The sequence below is a fragment of the Pavona decussata genome, unplaced genomic scaffold, assembly GCF_977016875.1.
Source record: "Pavona decussata unplaced genomic scaffold, jaPavDecu1.1 SCAFFOLD_169, whole genome shotgun sequence".
Taxonomy (NCBI): Eukaryota; Metazoa; Cnidaria; class Anthozoa; order Scleractinia; family Agariciidae; genus Pavona; species Pavona decussata.
This window is the reverse complement of record NW_028145580.1, coordinates 1,048,487-1,062,288: the sequence shown is the minus strand read 5'-3', so window position 1 is coordinate 1,062,288 and position 13,802 is coordinate 1,048,487. Positions and strand designations below refer to the sequence as shown.

Below are 13,802 nucleotides of genomic sequence, written 5' to 3'. Positions count from 1 at the left end.
TAAGCTTAAATTTGATATAAGGGTTCAGGTATCTACAGTTTAAACCGGACGCGCTCCATCGCTTGGACGCGAGACACCTCTGAAGGTATAGGGTAACCTTAATATGCTTGACAACAAAAACTACTAGTAAAGCCCAATTGCTGAGTTTAAACAGAATCTGAAGTAAGTAAATTGCTTTCATTGATAACTTTGCCTAAATCAAGTTCCCATCCGTTTCCTTTCAAACCTGTCAATCCTGTCTCAAACACACAAGTTATTTACAATAATTTTCATACACCAATATGACTACCTGTTGTAATTGGCGCAAGTGGAGTTTCTCTCTTCCGAGCCATCACAGCAGTCTAGTTCAAAATCACACTTTGCTGACTGGTCAATACAATGTCCACTGTCACACCGGAATGCACTGCCACCACTGCAACTGCTGGGTGGGACTGGCTGGGCGCAGTTCTCAAAACTCACATCATCAACAGCAATGTCGCCTAAGGCTCCACTAGAGTAATGCTTTGCCATAACAACAATCTAAAAAACGAAAAGGAATAGGCCATTTTCATGATGGCGTCATTTTACTACAACTACCAGAATTCATTTCGTTTTCCTTTTCAAATTTAAATTTTGTAATCCCAGTGGACAGCAAAAAACAATAGCTCTAATTAGCATTAAAAAAGAAAAACCAGAAGGATTCTGGTAGTTGTAGTAAAATGACGCCATAATGAAAATGTCCTATTAGGCAAATGGCTTGAAGCACAAACACGGAGGGCACATACATTTATAAAATCTGAATGCATAACAAGAAAAAATTGGACACATTCTTTTTCATAGAAACGGTTTGTGTCCTAGAAGCTTCTTTGCTTAAGCAAAACTTTTTTATATCAATTTAGACTACCTTTAAGTAAAGGATGAAGTGAGAATAAGATAGACTGTACCCAGGATGATTTATAAATAAAGAGATCGAAGGGATGTTTTACAGTACTCTAACACAATTATTATTTTACTAAAATGATTCACTGACCTGGAAATCGTTAGCGCACTTTGGTAGATTCACCAAACCCTGGTTCCACTGGTTACCCTTGTTACCAAGGGTGCTAAACAGTTGTCTGTCACGTGAATTCCTGCGGTAATAGATTTGCAGGTATCCAATGTTAGGACCAAACATGTGGTACCAGAACTTGAACTGACAAGTTTTACCAGCCTGCCTGAAGAAGGGGCTGATCAAGTGCGCATCGGCAAAGAAGCCTGTGCGATTGGAGACCTCAGTGTACACATAATAACCTGAAAGGTAAGTACACAAATACTGTTGAGAATCTGTAAACAAAAACAAAAGGAAGGCCCACACCACTGGCAATAAACTCTACTTCAGCTAGAATGAATCAACCAAGATTAAATTACTACTCCATATGGATAGAATGCTAGTAGGATGCTCATCCATTTACAGTCACCACTAACTTTTAGTGAGGCTCATCAGTACAAAACTTGGTGGAAAGAGACAATGTGAAGCAAAGTATTGTGAATTTCTAAGGACACGAGATGGCATAGACCAGTATTCAAACACCACCAAAATGCTAGTTAAATGCCACATGCTTAAACTACTACAGGGTTTTGGTTGCGTTTTTCAGAATCTGATAGAATTAACAAAAAGAAAACTAATTTCAAGTGGAGCAGAAGAGATAAATTCATGAAAACTGTACACGTCCTTTTCAATAACCTTACACACAATTTCGTAGGGAGAATAACAAGCCTACAGGCCTCCAATGGGTTTCTGGTTATAAGGCCACCGGACATAGCGATCAATACATCAGAAGAAATGTATTTTTCATTATGGCTTGGACATACGGCTTAATTGTTTGTGAAGTTTAATTTTCAGCCCCACTAGAACTTCGTCCTACAAATATCATCATCATCATCATCATCATCATCCCACGCATTTGAAATTGAGACTATATTCCATAAGTATAAAGCGTCAGCTTAAGTTTGCTCCTGAACTGACCTGCAGAGGTGTTATAGGTGTGGTCGGCAGATGGTCCAGTGAATCTTGAGGGAGTTTTGCCCTTGTTTCGGATCCAGTCATACCTGTCTCCAACCTGAGCATTTTTCCATTTGCAGAAACCAGTTTGGAAGTCACATTTTGTTGGACAGTTGGCCTCATCTGATCGGTCTGGACAGTCAACACGGAAATTACAAACTTGGTTTACCTTGATGCACGCCCCGCTTGTACACCTAAAGTACAATTATGAAAAACCAACTTATAAATTAATTCTTGCTAAAGAGGTGAAATGTGCATCACTGGAGGATAAACGTTCCTTCTGGGAAAGATGCTCTGATTGCATTATCATTCAAAGAAATGGAAGATGACTTGTGGGAAGAGAGAGAGAGAGAGAGAGCATTTCAAGGTGAAATGCATTATCAAGAACTTCCATTCAACATTCACGAGGCAACAACTTCTTCAAAACTGCCCCTACATACTTTGCATGAAGTACGATGCCATTCAAAATATTTCTTCTTTGTCTTTTTCGTTAATTTAATTTGTTTAGAAATTAAGAACAACGACTTCTCATTTCTGAAGACTGCCACAGTTGAAAGAATATTATTTTTTAGTCCCAGACTTGAGTTTGGCCAGTACTATCTGTTTTGCTAACGTCATAAACATTTCTAGCACCAAGGCAAGTTTCACCTTTTCTTCAGACAGAGTTCCCATTCCTATAATTATAAGTGTTAATGTTGGTATATTTTATAGTATGGCATACCTAAACTGGCCAGCATTACAGCCTGGAGGTGGTACTCCAGTTGGCAAGGTAGGAGAGATGGTTGCAGTGGTGTCTGGCCGGCAGCTTGGTGTGAATGACACATCATCTATGGCAATATCTCCCTGGTAACCAGGACCACTGATGCCTTCTATTACCACTTGAAAGTTAACTGCACTAACCAGAGGGATCTCAGCTCGCCTCCACATGTCACCTTGTTCACCTTTATGGATAGAAACGCAAAATGAGAATTGTAGGTTGCGTTCTACTGGCATCAACCATTTCAACCTAAGCCGGTTTTGGTTGATTTGGTTGAAGGCTCCAATGGAACAAATTTCCAACCATTTTTGGTTTAAACGCAGAAAATATTCTAGTCACTATCAAGCCTGTTGCCTAAGAAAAATTTCAAGGAGCTTACAAGGCAAAAAGCCGAGAGGTTAGGAGTCCAACATGTGATGTGATAGGAAGCCTGGTTGCCTCAGGCAACCAGGCTTCTGTTTGGCAGCAGCCTTGGACAATTGCCAACAACATATTACTCTAGCCAATCGCAGCAGATGTAAACAACACAACGAGCCAATCAGAATTCGAAGCAAATACATGTAACTGGCGTCAAGCGCGGGAAAACGCGGGTGGCGAAAACACGACTGGTTTCGGTTTGGAATCGCATTGGTTCAAGAAGTGGCGCGAATTTTGCCAACCAATCAAAGAGCGCAGTACTGTCAAATAAATGCGAAATTACTTTCGACACTCAATAGCACATTTTCATTATGGCGTCACTTTACTACAACTACCAGAATCCTTCTGGTTTTTGTTTTCTCATGCTAATTAGAGCTATTGTTCTTTGCTCTCCACTGGGACTACAAAATTTGAATTTGAAAAGGAAAACGAAATGAATTCTGGTAGTTGTAGTAAAATGACGCCATCATGAAAATGGCCTATTGAAAACCGCTCTAGGAAGGGACGGTAGGCTTCATTTACAGTGCGAGAAAACATTTTGTTAAGTGTTTGTAAGGATGCTTTAAGTTGTTTATCGTTTAAAATGTCATGCAAGCTATACAGTACCTGTTCTGTTCCACATCGTATACAGTGGACCCACCACAGACGTTCTGAGCTTGATGCTGAGTGTATCAACATGCTGGCCAAACATGTGGTACCAGAAACGCATGTAGCAGCTGTCATTTTGGCCAGAGCTTCGGAAGGTCATGCTGCTTAAACGAGCTGTTTCATTCTTCTTCCTTGGGGATGAGGTCTCAATGTACAAGTAGAATCCCTTTGTTGTTCCTAAAAAGTAAGGGAAAGATGCAGTGGATATCACTTCTGATGGAAGACAAAGTGAAAGATATTGATCCAAACTGGTAAATGAAAGTCAAAGGGAATAAAGAGACTTTATTTAAGTGTTCCAGTATTAAGCATTGCAGTGCAAATTGGGATCACTCACTATAAATCAGTCAAATAAATATACCAACTGAACATAACATTTGTTAAAGATCCCAAGTGGTTGATGCAAACCAGCTGGCTATTTAAAAGTGGGTCTTAGACTTTAAAAAGGGGCTACCGTGAAACAAATCCCGAGTGGTCAGAGCTGGACTTGAACCTGGGACTTTCGGATAACAAGTCCGGCGCCCTAACCACTAGGACATTTTTTTAGGGCATTTTCCACGATTTGTTCAGACTTGGTCAGCCAGGGTGGTCAGATTGCATATGGAATGCACTAGTTTGAATCACAAGTTACACGCCAGGCCTTTGCAGTTGGGCAGAGGGTATACCTTCACAATTAAGGAGCTTAAGCAACGAGGACGACAACGGCAACGACAACGTCCCCGGAAAATATACCTTTATTTCATTTGTTCTACATCGCGATTATTTCAACTCGCTTAACTTTTACAAAAGTGGCGAACTATCCAGAAACCAAATTGGTAGGAGTGACGTACAAGTTGAGAAAGAAAATGAAAAATTCACCGTCGTCCGTTGACGTTCTCCACAAAACCTTAAATGTGGTCATTTCACGTTGTCGTTTTGCAGAGGAAGGCAAAGCAATGTACCAAAATGTAAAACGCACGTGCAGAGTGACTGTTTTTGCTCATTAAACCTATTGTTTTGCGGCATGTCGTTGCCGTTGCCGTCGTTGTTGCCTAAGCTCCCTAATGTGTCACTATGAGGAATTGATGGAACCAACTGACTGGTCTGACCAGCAAATACTGAAAAGTTAGAAGTGTAATAAGTTGCTGTGTCAAGACCTCCGTGTCAGCATTGTACTCACCAGTGGTATGATCTCTTCCTGGACCTGTCAGCCATGAACCAGTGCCACCACTGTCCCTTGTCCAATCAAAAATGTCATCTGTGTCTTGTGTCCAGCTACACAAGTCTTTTTCAAAATTGCACCTCTCCTTGTATGTAGCGCAAGTAGATGGTAGTTCATCGCTCTCATCGCCACAGTCATCAGAGAAGTCACACACCTTGGAAGTAGATTCCATTCCATTAATGCCCAGTACAAAGCATATTCTGCTTGCAGTATACTGGAGCAAGTATTAATGAAGACCAGTTGCGAGGAAATTCAAACATGTTTGTAGCTCATTAAGTATTGGGAAAATATTGCCTTTGTCTACTATAGCCAACTCACATAAAGTGTGAACTACGCTAGATTTACTATAGACCTTGCAGATTTAATTAATGTATCGGCTATTTAGCAAAGTTTCAATTACAAACGTGGTCTACCACAAAAGGTGCATGCAACTTATACTTCACTCTTATGAAATTGCAGAGTAGAAAATTTGGCTTATGGCTTCTTAGCACTAGAACTCGACCATTATTTTAAAGATTCCATTGAAACAAATCTCTTTTTTTGGCTATTCATAGTGACAGTAAAATTAGGTGAAAGTGTCCCTTTAAGTGTACATTTGTATAATTTTCAGGAATTCTAGACTACAATCGACTCCCGATAACTCGAACCTTCAAGGGAAATTGAAAAAAGTTCGAGTTATCGAGGGTAAAATTATATAGAAGATGACCCGAAGGGAAAGGAAAATTGCTACGAGTTAGCGAGGATTCGAGTTATCGGGAGTCGACTGTCTAAAGAAAATGACCTGAAAGGAAAGGGAAATTGGTTTGAGTTAGCGAGGGTTCGAGTTATCGGGTGTCGACGGTATGTGCGAACCCCGTAATAAGGAAGGGTGGAAAATTATGCACCTGATTAGGTTTGACACAAGACCCTCTGGTGCAGCGGTATTCGCCAGAAGCACATGACCTGATGGGCGGTAGAGCACAGCCTTGGAATGTGATGTCATCCACAGCCATGTCTGCAGCTGATATGAATTTTGATGCAACAAACTGAAGACTAAAACCTACGGGAAGAAATCCATACTGTTATACAGTTGTTAGAGAAATTAATTAATCAACGGATTCTGTGAGCAACCTCATGGGTGAATAAGTAGTAGAGAAGGGTAGACTAAAAAGCTGCATATTGCATTTGGTCATATTCTTGGTGCAGTTGCTCATGCCGTTGATACTATAAATTAAGTCACCACACATTGATCACCGTGCGATTTTCAGCAAGCTTAGTTCACTAAATTAACAAGCAGTAACAATCAACCAAGCTCCTGCAGAGATTTAACCAAACATCTAAAAATCTCAAATTATGTAAAATGGTCTGTTTTTCCATGTGGATAACCACTTCTTGGACTTTTTACCCACTCTTTTACACATTTTATTGGAGACATGCTTTTGGAAACAATTTTCAATAACTCGAAAAAAGTCTAGTGACGTACCTTTATCTACAACTCCCAATCCCACTTCAGCTCTATTCCATTTGTTTCCCCGGTTGTTCCAGACTTCATAGAGGGTAGCTGTTCCTCCCTTGTTCTTAAGCTTCAAGTAGAGTGTCCCGGTAAAGCCACTAGAGCTAGCAGTGTACATGTGATAGTAGAAGCGTACAACACAGCCTGCTCCTGTTTTGGTCATGTTTGGACTCTGAAGTATGGCATCATCAAAGAAGGACCCGGCACCAGAGTGGACATAAGCATAATAACCTTCAATTTCAAAGCAGGAAACACTATCAACCATATTCAATGAAGCTATCTAAAGGCCTTTTACCTGACTTAAAAGAAATTCAATTCCTTGATGCATTTGTATGCAGTCAAATTTCCTCAAGACAGACTTTGTCCTTTTCTGGAAGATGTTCATCTCAAAGCATACAGGACAGGTGTAATGAAATGATTATTCAGTGGAACAAAGTTATACCACATTATGAAGCTGTGTGTTCAGAGATGAATACATCTAAGTGATAAATCTGTTTTGGGGTATTGGAATGCAATTCTCTTTGGTAGACCTTGGCACTAGCTTAAACCATTTCGTCCTCTTGTTGGTTACAACATTTTTTTGGCATTTTGCATTGGAAACTGGTAAACACTTTCCTAACAGAATGAGCAATTTGAAAAATAATGAGCTGTAAGAAACAATGCAGAAAAATAAGCAAAAGTGAACAGTCATTGGTGTGTCTGCAAGCAGATATGCAGCCCAGTGGCTGAATTAAGTAGAAGCAGTTATAGGAAGGGCATGAAACACAATTTGTTGGGAGGACACTAAAGCAGCTCTCATTCAGTGATTAAATGCAGCTACAAGGCCCTGGCAAATGGTCATCCTTGAAGGTGCCTACTACATTTATCATCAGGTTATGCCAGTTGGACCTGTTACTGAGTGGCAACAGACTCAAGATGTTTTGGTTTAACTTGTGCCCATTTGATGTTAACCTTCAAGGATGTACTTGAGCCTCTTGTTTGGCCATCCTTATGGTTGTTGCTACCAAACACCATCTCCACAGAAAACAGGTACCTTGGAAACTTGGTTTCACCCATGCCATTCACAATGGCCATACCAGTAAAGCAAACAGTGGAAACAAAAACCACTATCATTTCACTTTGTGGCTTTAATTAAAATTAAAAGAGCTGGTTGATCATCAACACACAATTAAAAAAAGAGGAATGAAAACCAAAAATCCAGAGAGTAACTTACATGACGCATTGCCACATGTGTGGTCAACACTTGGTCCAGTTCCTGCAGTGACAGTTGTACCTTTGTTTCTGCTCCATTGGTACGCGCCCACACTAGTATCTTTCCAGCCACACAAACCAGACTCAAAATTACAAGGGCCTAGAAACAAAAATGTTTAGCAATACATGGAGGTCAGACAAGATTACAAAGAGAAGCTTTAACACTTGAACCCCTAGTATCAAAATGAATATTCATCTTATTGTTCTCCATCCATTTCTCATGGTACCTCTTGGGAGATTTTGCGTGGACATCAATATATTTTATAGCCTCCCATGCAGATGCTCTTTGGGCTCGTCATGCATTCCTCTCCCACGAACGTTAGGAGGGGGGGTGGGGCTAGATATTTTACATTTGTTGATTATTGTCTTTTTTCTCATGGATTTTATGTTTTGTCAAGTGATAATATTGTTATTCAATCTTTAGTTAACCCTTCACAATTCAACAGTACCCTCGTGAATTTCTTAAGACGCCATTGAGTTTACTCTGTCTGTGAACTGGGTTGATGTTGTCAATAAAGTGCTATTGCATTCAGCCCTAATGAGCTGGACTTTTTTTCTATTGAAACATTAATTTGGTTACTTGATACTTTGATACTTTGATACTTTGGTTACTGACTTGTGTATTATGCTCAATACATACCACAGTTAACTTCATCAGAACCATCTCCACAATCATCACGATAGTCACACACAAGTCCCCAGTCAATGCATGGTCCATTGGCGCATTTAAATCTAAATCCTGGACATGCTGGTGCTGTTGGTGCTGGCGTCGTTGGGGGAGGGGCAGTTGGGATTGGTCCAGTGTAAGATCGGCAAAACTGTGACATGGACAAGTCATCAATGGAGATGTCTCCTTGGTAGCTGCTTCCACGGACACTTTCAATGACAACCTAAAAGATTCATAAGTCACAGTAAATACTTGGGTGTCCAAACTATCAACAAGCCTTGACATCCGATGCCTACAGAGGAGGTGATGCTTCTCGTGTGGTACCGTAACAAGTCAAGAGATATTGACCAATACTTATAACGCAAGTGCTAGTGGTTAGAACGTAATCCATGCTTAGCTCCATCCACTGTGAATCAGACAATTGCAGTGGTGATCATTTAAAAAGTGCATACGCCTTCAATGCTGGATTTTGAGGGATAAATGTTCCTTGGCCGATGATTTTGATTTCATTAACTTATTTTTCAAAGCCTTTTACTCTAAGCAATAGCACTTTGTTCTATTATTAAAGAAACTGTAAAAGCTGTGTCAGTTAGGGTGTAAAAAACAAAATAAATGTTTGGTTATATCACAAGACCCTTAGAACAGGAGAATCTGTTTTTGTGGCTGCCTCCGCAAGAACTAACAGATTTGGAAATTTTTGCACCATAAAATACCAGAATCTTGTTTAAAATAGCGAAATGTGATATGTATTAACATTAACAGTTATATTTATGTGTCCGATATATTTGTATGTAATTAATGACCAGCCTTGTAATTCAGTTTATACTGCAAAAAGGTTGAATAAACTATCATTATTATTATTATTATTATTATTATTATTATTATTATTATTATTATTATCATCAACGGAGTTGATAAGACAATTTGGTTACCGTAAAGAGATTCTATTACTGATGTTTCAAGCGATAGCCCTTCGTTCTTCACTCTGACGAAGGGCTAACACTCAAAGCACAAGCACTTAAATTTCTATAGTGACCATATTACATTATCAACTCCGTTGATAAAACCTGGAACATTCACAGTTATGAAGTAGTTTGTTTAATAGTGTCTTTTCTATTCTTTAATTTAAGAATTTAAGTTAAGTTGTATAAGTTATCTTCTAAAGGGCAACCTTAATTTGGAGTCCAGTTCTAACTCCCAACAGTTTTGTCCTTGTTTCTTATTTTTCTTTCTGCTATGACAGTGGGGAGTGGGAACAAATGTTTGGTTTTATCAACAGAGTTACAAAGGTTATTTGCCCACGGCATAGAGACTCGAGTGTTGACGTTTCGAGTGTTAGCCCTTTGTCAGGCTGAATGCGGAGGGCTAACGCTTGAAGCACCAGCACTCAAATCACTTCATGATGGCCAAATTACCTTAAAGTACCCATAACCCCCAAAATTTTCTTCGCCTAAATAAATCTTTGCCCCTGTTCGAAACTCATTGAGCCTATTTGCACCTTTTTTTTAACGAAATCTTGACTTTTTATAAGCTTTAAAAGTTACGAAATCTAGCCATCATCTATCCCATGACCGAGCTGGTAAGGGCATGGGTCTATTCCTTACTTGACGTCACAAACTGATTTGCATTATATTAAGTCCTGTGAAAATCCATGCAAAGCAGTTTGTGACGTCATTTAAGGAATAGACCCATGCCCTTACCAGCTCGGTCATGGGACAGATGATGGCTAGATTTCGTAACTTTTACAGCCTATAAAAATTCAAGATTTGGTTGACAAAAGGCGCAAAAAGGCTCAATGCGTTTCGAATAGGTGCAAAGATTTATTGAAGCGAAAAAATGTTTTTGGGGTTATGGGCACTTTAACCAAACATTCAAATTCAGCAGAGTTTATGAAATAAATCTCACCTGGAAAGGAACAGTACTTTGAAGAGCCACCTCCGCCCTATCCCAGAAGTTACCGACATTGCCTGATCTCGAGTAGACAAGTGTTTCGGCACACCCATTACATGGGCGAGTGTACACATTCAGCGAGCCAATATGAGAACCAAACATGTGGAAGTAGAAGCGCAGGGTGCAAGAGGTGTCACCTGGAGCCAGAGCACTGATGAAGCCACTGGCAAGGCGAGCCTTATCACCCTTCTTACGTGGATAAGAGGCCTCAGCATATAAATAATATCCTGGAAAGTAGAGGGTGCATTGAATGAAGAAGTGTTAACTGAATAGAATGTTTGAAGGGCCATCACCAGTAACCGCTATGGCATTCCAAATTTGGTCAAACAAATTGCCCCAAATATACGCTACAGTTCAGGGCCAGTTGTTCAAAGCCTGATTAAGCTAATCCTGAATTAACGTGAACTTTGATTCAAGTTTAATTACTAATCGGTAAAAATTATTCCTCAAGATTCTTTGCTGTCAGTTTTGACTTTGACTTTTCTTTACCTTTAGCTTGAAATTAGGCTTTAAAACCACTTTTCAAGAGCGAGATGAAAACTTGGATTAACTTTTAATCATAGATTAGCGTTATTTGGTTTTCGAACAACTTGGCCCAGACAATAGCTGCACATTCTCAATATTCCTACTGTGATCTCTGCAACAGGCCAACAGACTTAAAACCTTTCAAACAAGGCTCTTTTAATCTGCTAAAACTGCCCTTAGTTTTACTGATAGTTTTCAAACATATAGTTTCTGAGATTTTCAAGTATAAACTGCACACGGGCAAAACCATTTCTAATGTGTACAAACTCCGGGCTAGCACTAGGCGTATGTGAGGCCATCTGAAAATTTTGGTGGTTAGCTCTCTCAACAATGACTGGTGTTTACCTCGCTCTTCTTTAGACTAAATGGTCAAGATGAGAAATGAAGTCCTGGTGACTATTGTTCAACTCTTGATGAAATGGAATCAAATTCAAAGAAAGCAGTTGGTGAACTGATCTCATTTTAAATAACTTGTGTATTTAACTTGCCAGTGGCTCTTTTGAAATTTTGTAAACGTTTATATTACCGGATGAAGTGCCAAGGGTGTGGTCAAACATGGGTCCAGTGCCATACGAAGCTGTGACCCCTTGGTTCCTAGTCCAGTCAAAGTCATCATCTGACAACTGTGTCCAGCGGCACAAGGATCTCTCAAACGAACACCTGCATCAAAATGGCATGAAAAAAGATCACACTGCTATGCAGATGGATATATATGATTTTTGCCAGTTCTAAGTTTGGTCACTTATCTTTAAGTCGTCACAAGACTTGTGGCCCGCAGCTCATCAATATAAAGATTCACAGCTAGACTCTCAATTGAAGGACCCGGTGCAAAACCAACAAAAGTGATGGTTTAAACTTGGCATCCAATTTTCTCACACTTAATTCGTTTTAAGTTGGCATGCATGCAGACTGGTTCTCGCGTCAGAAACGTAGTTCCATGCATATGTTTACTTTATGATTTGAGGGCTTGGGGGTTCAGTTTTAAAGCCAGTCAAGTAAAGTTCAGTTAAAGCCAAAAGCTTGTTTGGCGAATTCAAGCCCTCAAATCACTATTTTTCTGAACTATGTGTCTGCGTGCATGCCAAATTAGAGCGAATTAAGAGAACTTTGGATGCCAAGGCCAAATCATCACTTACGTTGGTTTTACATCAGTTCCTTCAATTATTCAGACAGCAGTCCCAGTGAGCCCCATACAGAAGGTTAAACTGAACACCAATAGTAAATTAAATTCACAGGTCTCCTGAGGCAAGAATAGAGTGAGTGGGTGCTTACTATTTACATGGAAAACCCGGAAATTCCAGTTGGAAAATCAAATGGTACGCATCATTCCATTTGGAGTACTTCTGAAATTATGGGCTTCTGGTCAAAGTGATCCATTTTTATTTCTCCTTTTGGGATTTACAGCTGATGTTCATATATTTTGCAAGTTATCCGTCTTCTGTTAAGACAAACTAAATCATTTCGTATTAATACCAAAAATTTCCATCCGGGTGGTTTGCGTAAATGGTAAGCACCCAGTGACTTTCTTTGAGAATTTTGTTTTGTTCACTACATGTCTCTCGTATCTTTTGGTTACATAAGATCTTCCAAGTCTTAACCTTCTAATGAAAATGAAATATTAAAACTTTCACCCGTGGCCAGGCTGATGAACACTAATTGTCACGCGAGAATTACGGTACCTGTAGTTATAAGTGTAACAGTTTATTTCATCAGAGTTATCTCCACAGTCATCAGTGTAATCGCAGAGACGTCTGGGATCAATGCAAGACCCCCTAGCACATCGATGCTGCCCTATCTTGCATCTGCTTACAACTGGTGGCAAGGAACAGTTCACAAAGCTGACATCATCAATGGAAATATCTCCAAATACAGTGTAGCTTCTCTCTGCCTCAAAAATAACCTTGAATGGTGCTGCATGGCGCCCCACATATATTTTGCCCTGGAGCCACTTTTTGCCTGTGAAAAGGACAGAAAGATCATCATTGAAACATTTCAGAAACATGGTCAGTGAATTTAGTATGCTCCCCTTAAGTCTCCTAAACCAGGAAAGTGCTATTGGAATGAGAGAAAGCATATTGCACCGATCTTGTGCTTGAACACAAAGCACACTCTTTGGCATAACTTTTTGTGCCAGGTCATTATCAATGTCGCCAACTTCACTCTTGACAGTTGAACAGCTTGTACCTGATCCACTTTCTACCTGAATGGGACTGAAATGGTACTGTCAGTTATCAGGTTTGTTTTGGGGGACTTCACTCAAACAAGGCTTTATGTCCACACAGTAAATCATACTCAATGTAACAGTCATATGTCATGACAAAAATCGCAAAATGGCATTTCTTCCAAACCTTTGTTGCCAAATTCTTCAAACATCCTGCTGTAAATCTGTCCAACTTTGACGTAACCATACAAAGTTCCAATGCTATTACCATACATGTGATACCAGAAACTGACAACGCAAGTCGATGCAGACTGCCTCAGCCATGGACTCTCGAATGTAGCAAGATCCCAAACTTTTCCTTGGGAGGCTTCTACATAAACATAGTAACCAAGCGCAGTGCCTGAAAACAACCAAAATATGGTTCATGCTAGATAGCAAGGAAGGCAAAGTAAATAGAGAATGTATTTGAGGTCAAAAGACAAATTAACTATTTGCTGTAGAAAAGCTTAAGGCTACTGAGAACTTAAAGGTTCTGGTGTAAATGGTGCAACAATACCTTCCCTGAGAATGATATATTGTTCAGTAAGTGACACAGCCATACTCAGAAAAAAATCCGAGTGCTCCTATCAGGAATCGAACCTAAGACCTTCCGATTACTAGTTCGGATGCTCTACTACTGAGCTACAGGAGACTCGTGGGAGCTAAGGGCATTAAAC

The 13,802-nt window shown here is 39.8% G+C and overlaps 1 protein-coding gene across 2 annotated transcripts in view; it reads right to left on the bottom strand.

The window, feature by feature from the left end:
- LOC146464102 (MAM and LDL-receptor class A domain-containing protein 2-like) overlaps positions 1-13,802 on the bottom strand; it is a 140,985-nt gene that overhangs the window by 46,562 nt on the left and 80,621 nt on the right. For both annotated transcript variants that reach the window (XM_085130168.1, XM_085130169.1), the window contains 14 exons: positions 13,274-13,486; positions 12,605-12,881; positions 11,452-11,585; positions 10,356-10,627; positions 8,424-8,673; positions 7,746-7,883; positions 6,503-6,763; positions 5,925-6,079; positions 4,999-5,194; positions 3,801-4,019; positions 2,742-2,961; positions 1,985-2,214; positions 1,010-1,269; positions 290-519 (listed from right to left, as the gene is read on the bottom strand). In XM_085130168.1, the coding sequence (XP_084986294.1) occupies positions 290-519; positions 1,010-1,269; positions 1,985-2,214; positions 2,742-2,961; positions 3,801-4,019; positions 4,999-5,194; positions 5,925-6,079; positions 6,503-6,763; positions 7,746-7,883; positions 8,424-8,673; positions 10,356-10,627; positions 11,452-11,585; positions 12,605-12,881; positions 13,274-13,486 (3,055 nt within the window). The remainder of the gene's footprint in view (positions 1-289; positions 520-1,009; positions 1,270-1,984; positions 2,215-2,741; positions 2,962-3,800; positions 4,020-4,998; positions 5,195-5,924; positions 6,080-6,502; positions 6,764-7,745; positions 7,884-8,423; positions 8,674-10,355; positions 10,628-11,451; positions 11,586-12,604; positions 12,882-13,273; positions 13,487-13,802) is intronic.